This window comes from Orycteropus afer, unplaced genomic scaffold, assembly GCF_000298275.1.
Source record: "Orycteropus afer afer isolate SDZICR_OR568_19922 unplaced genomic scaffold, OryAfe1.0 scaffold00287, whole genome shotgun sequence".
Lineage (NCBI taxonomy): Eukaryota > Metazoa > Chordata > Mammalia > Tubulidentata > Orycteropodidae > Orycteropus > Orycteropus afer.
Genome location: NW_006921874.1, coordinates 3,487,910 through 3,493,454, shown reverse-complemented (window position 1 = coordinate 3,493,454; position 5,545 = coordinate 3,487,910). Strand labels below are relative to the sequence as shown.

Sequence of the window (5,545 nt, the reverse complement as noted above, 5' to 3'; positions counted from 1 at the left end):
CATGAACACTTTTGTCGTATGCCCAGGTAAAAAGGGTCAGATAGAGAAACAAAGCACAAAGGCATGACACAATCACCACTGAACCTGTTCAAACTTGAAGCTGACTTATAATTTAAGAAGGAAGATTACGGAAGGAAGAACTCAGGACTCGATCACCTACCTACGCCAGTCCCTGCACCAAAAGGACTATACTACCAATGCAATGCTATCAGCAACATACGTGCTGGACTACAGCCTGAGCAGTGACTTTGTGAGATAACAGATGCTGCTGGGCATAAGAAAATAAATGAGTTTTCATCATACTCTGGTAGCTAACAGTCTGATGAGGGAAACCATTTTGAACAAAGCACTGTTTTCATCCTTCCTTTACAAAGATGACACTACCTGGCAGGAGACTGAGTCTGAAAAGACAAATTAGGGACTGTGAGTCCTTCCTCAAGGGAGCATATATAAAGCCAGGCCTTTGATTAGGAATCATCACTGCAATGTGAAATGCCTGTTGCCATTTGCAACACTGACTCCTGGACTTGAGGTCAACCTTGGCTCAAAAAGATCAATTCCATTCCTGATACTGTCAGGCTAGTCTGGCATTTGCTGTTGTTTCCCAGTCATCCACGCTCTGGGTTGTTTGTGTTTTATCTTATTATCTAAGTGTTACTGTCTGAGTGAGACTATGCCCAATTACAATTGAGATTAAAAGATTACGATATGAATAAAAGAATTTCATTTTCAACACTCAGTAAATTTTACATAACCTTCCTTTTTCAAAAGCTCACTCACTTACAGACTTTGATTATTTAACTGCATGAAAAGGTTGAGGGTTTGTTATTGTTCTTGTGAACTCCAGTATTTATTAAAATGAATAAAAAGGGTTCCTGTGCTCAGGCTGGTCCCTTGTACCAGATCACAGGTGATTTAACCAGATTCTCATTTGGACCACATATTCAAGGTGCGTTGTGGCAGTATAATTCGTTTTTACTATCAGAGGTCACTCAAATCCCTCAAGTGCAAGGCACAGATGAACTTGATTAAATAAGCAGCCTGTTAAATCAAACACTTGGGTGATTAGTAAATGGAATATTTCAATTACAGCAGCTCTCTAGCCCAGGATATAAAAGCCTAGAAAACAAAACTGATCATCTCCTGAAATTATTACTGGATCTTGTCCTGTGTGCATTTTGCATGCTAACTCTACAAGACAGGGAGAAGTGTACTATCATTTAACTAGCTCACAGAAATGTTATCAATAAAGCAGAGAAGAACAATAACTCACTTTGCAAAAATAAATCTTGGTGATGGGAATTACTGGCAGTTCCTTACCTTCTTTTTGCTTCTTTTGGCATTTTCTGCATTGAATGTTGAGTACTTTCGTGCTAAGGAAAAAGTTATGTACAGGAAGTCCCAGGATTACAAACATCTGACTTATGTATAACCATAGTTAACAGCCTATTATTAATATATAATATTATATTAAAAATTCAAGGTATAGACAATGGTTCGTAATAACAAATGGGTGCTACTTTGCAATGTGCATAAAGGCACTATTGTTATTACTACTGTGTTATTATGTTAAAGATGTTTTAGTGTATCTGGAAGTGTATCCTTAATGCTTTTGTATGCCTAGAAAAGTACACTATATACCATCTATACCAAGGCAAACATTTGACTAATGTTAGGTATGAACCATACCCGACTGTTCTGACTTACATACAAATTTGACATAAAGATGGATTCAGGAACAGTACCTGTTTGTAATCCGGGAACGGCCTGCATTAATACTAACCATCTTTTTGTTACACTTGCTGAAAAACAAAATACTACGTGGCTCACAGGGTTCCATCAACCACTAACCTGCTCGGTATGGCCATGATTGAGGTTATCTTTTTTACTGGACAACACAAGTTGTACAACACTGGTCTTGCTTCTCGGGCAGGGATGAATAGTTCATTTGCCTGACGATCTCGGCAAAAAGTTCATCTACCATCGATTTACTTTTTGCAGATGTCTCCATGAAAGGACAGCCCCATTCTTGCGCCAGAGCCCTGCCTTCTGAAGACATAACCTCTCTTTCTGGTTCCAGATCCACTTTATTTCCTACTAGGATTAGTGGGACTTTTTCATATCTCTTCACTCTGACAATCTGATCTCTCATTGGCTTGATATCCTATTCAAACAAGCACAAAGAGAAAGAAAAAAAATTACACTGTTTGCATAGCCATAAAAGATGTAATAAAATATCACAAAAGATATCCTTCAGTGACTATATAAAGCCAAATCCAAAATAAAATCACACAGCCAAAATGCAAAAATGTTACTTTCTCCACTGATATAGGAACTAGATTATTTTTATGGGCCCTACCTGCTGAGTTTATGTCAAGAATAATTTAAAACATAGGTTGCACATTAACCTTAGAACTTACATAGTAATTGAAAAAGTTCCCCAAATATGATTCAAGCAGTCATACATGAAGATGTCTGGCCATCTCCCTAAACTTGCCTAGCTGTCACCACACCTTACAATACCTGTTATCCTAGGACAGGACTGCAGTATGTATGTATTCTTAGTGATTTAGTAAGAATGTCGAGAGCAAGGGTTTTAGGTGAGAACAACAACAAACCACTCCAGAATACCTGAAGACTAAGTTAAAAAGAGAAGAAATGTTTCATTTTAAACGTAATGGTATGCCTTTATCTCAATGAAATCAAACACCTTCAAATACTGGTCCATACATTAGAAACTAGGTGAGCAACTCCCCAGAAGGACAATGAAGGGGGAGTCAGGAGCGCGGGAAGAAGACTATTCTCTGCGTATCTTTGCTTTGACTACTTGAATTTTGTTGTGTGTGTATTACATTTTGTAATTTAAAAGCCAATGAATGACATATATAATAATAGCACAGGATCTTGACAATTCTCCAGTTGCATCAACTCTGGGAGGGGAAAAAATGATCAATTTCATACACTATTACAGATGTAATCCTGACATTACAATTTACTTGTGATTTTTCCTCACTTAAAAGGTTTGACTTAAATACAAAATGTGTGTTCAATCTGAGTAGCTACACTAAACGCACAATATCCACACGCAGGATGAAGGGGCAAAAAAAGGGACTGCGAACATTTATGGAAAAAAAATAGTGATTTCATATTTATAACAATTTTGCTTGGTTGTATACCAGTTCAGTCTTCCAGGTTAAGCAATCCCTTTTCCCTGTGACCTTAGGGAAACACAAGTTCAGCTGAGAAGCCAGAGTTCGTGTATTTAGGTTTCAAAGCGTTTAAGTCCTTGTTGGAATGATGGCACCGTTTCCACTCCCTATTTATGTCTATAACAGAAACAGATATAATGGAAATCTTATGAAAAACGCTCCAAGAGATTTCTAGCCTCAAGAGAGTCAGCTAATAGAATAAGAAATCTCCTGAGGATCCTTTGGAAAGAAAATGCCTGTCAAATAGCACCCTTCAGTACTTTCTGGGGAAAATGCTTTTATGAAATGATGGTTTTGGAACCTAAGCCTACATGAAATGAACTTTAGTTTGGTCTTAATAGCTCTGATTCATTTACCCAGAACTTAATACTTAAAACAATTCTCATGTTGCTATATTAGTTAGGTTATTGGCAAAGTTCACTCCAGTCCTTTAAATTTGAAATACTAAAGAAAGTGAAATTAGCAAATTTTACTGGCTAAAGCACTTAGTGTCCCTTAAGTAAACACCATTAAGTGCATACCTTTAAATACCGTATACGGATACACACACACACATACACACACATCCATTTCCTAATTCGATGAAGGTCAATACAATGGGTCAATATGAGGTTATTTATTTTCAAGGAATAAATAGCAACATTTATGGCATCTCTTAAAATAACGTTGAACCTTCGGTCTGTCTCTCAGTGGAGGACAGGGCAGATTTTCCAAAGAAACTGGACCACATCCAGGTCGGCCACCCAGCCAGGATGAGAAATCTGCACTTGTTCCGTGTCCCCAGATCTACACATTTTCTATAAATATAGTCAGTGTTACGACTTGGATCGACTGTTGAAACGAAGAGTCCTTCTAGCTTTTTTGTTGGTTGTCCATTCTGGAGAGTCTTTTCAATTACTAACCTTCCCTTTATGCCAAACACTCCCTAGTAGGTAAGTAAAATGCCCAGAAGGCAGGCCTCGGTGTCTTTAGGGGTCTTTCTTTCCGAGCGCCAGCACTTAGAACTTGCGGAGCTAGTGGAGAAAGTTGGGTGAGAACAGAGAGGGGGCGGGTGGAAAAGTAGACGCCGCTGAGGACTTATCTGTGCAACAGAGATAATGGGCGCCAAACCATTTTCTGTTCAATGTGCTCTCTACACTCGAGATGCTCTGGAAAACCACAGAAATCAATACTTGTTGAACTGAAAACTAGCCACTTCCGAAGGTTACGTTCCCGGCCAAATATGCGCAGACTGCCTCCTTTCTTTTTCGCGTTTCTTCCACTTACAAATAACTTAAACAATAGTTGTTGACAGTTATTACTTTAGCGCGCACTCCAGAAACCACCCGACCCTCTTCCATGCGAGGAGTGAGCTCCCATACGCCCCACGTCTAACTTTCAAAAGCCAAACACAGTCATCATGGCACAGTTGAAGCAACCCAGAAGTAGAGAGCGCCTTACCACACCCCCTTGCAACAAAGTACAAGCTTTGGTTTGGTTACCTGAAAGGACTGCTGATTGACCAGACTATAAACCAGGATGAATCCCTGGCCGTTCTTGATGTAGAGATCTCTCATGGAGGCAAACTGCTCAGTTCCTGCGGTGTCCAGAATTTCCAGCACCGAGGGGGAAGAGTCCACTTCGATCTCTTTGCGGTAGAAGTCTTCAATGGTGGGGTCATATTTCTCAATGAAAGTCCCGGTGACAAACTGCACGGTCAGGGCAGATTTGCCAACCCCTCCACTGCCTAACACCACTACCTTGTATTCCCTCATGAGTCTCACCTTCACCAACTCCTACCAGAGGGGGGAAACAGCACCCCGCTAGCTGCGGCGAGGCGAGGCGGAAGGTGGGCGGAAAACTGCGAACTGGGGCGGAGAGCGCAGAGCAGCCCAGGGCCCAACGGGAAGAAGAGGAAGTTGCAGGCGGGGGAGGGGCAGAGCCCGCTGGTGGGGTGGGTGGTGACGGGAGGGCAATGCCCTTCCTATAGGAGCTGCAGCCTAGCCAGGGGGCGTCCCAGCCGGCGACGGGGCGGGGGCACCGAAAGGGGACCCCGTGGGAAGCGGCCGCCCGCACTCCTCCCCCGCCCTGCACACAAAGGGGCCCAGGGACCCCGCTTCCTGCTGGCGCCGCTGAGCCGCCCGGGCCTGCGGCCGCCGCTCCCGTCAATGCCGCCCCGGGCGGGTCTCCGGGCCCCGGCTCCCGCGGGGTCGTCCGGCCTGCAAGGGGGAGAGGAGCGCACGTTACCCCGGCCGCCGCCCCGGGCGCCCACGCCCCCGGTCCCCCATCCGCCGCCGCCGCCTCCCAGCCGGGGTCGCTTACCCTGCCGTCCGCACCCGCCCGCCCGCCCGCCCGGG

General features: G+C 43.3%; 1 protein-coding gene across 1 annotated transcript; it reads right to left on the bottom strand.

Moving 5' to 3' along the window:
- Positions 1-1,885: 1,885 nt before the first annotated feature.
- Positions 1,886-4,963, bottom strand: RAP2C (RAP2C, member of RAS oncogene family). The gene is made up of 2 exons (XM_007950733.1): positions 4,691-4,963; positions 1,886-2,164 (listed from the first exon to the last, which is right to left on the bottom strand). The coding sequence occupies exons 1-2, from the start codon at positions 4,961-4,963 to the stop codon at positions 1,886-1,888; spliced, it is 552 nt and encodes a 183-aa protein (XP_007948924.1).
- Positions 4,964-5,545: the final 582 nt, after the last annotated feature.

Coding starts and splice junctions, on each gene's coding strand:
- RAP2C (XM_007950733.1), bottom strand. CDS start 4,963: ATGAGGGAATACAAGGTAGTGGTGTTAGGCAGTGGAGGGGTTGGCAAA. Junction 2,165..4,690: donor TCAATCAGCAGTCCTTTCAG/GTAACCAAACCA, acceptor TTGTTTGAATAG/GATATCAAGCCAATGAGAGA.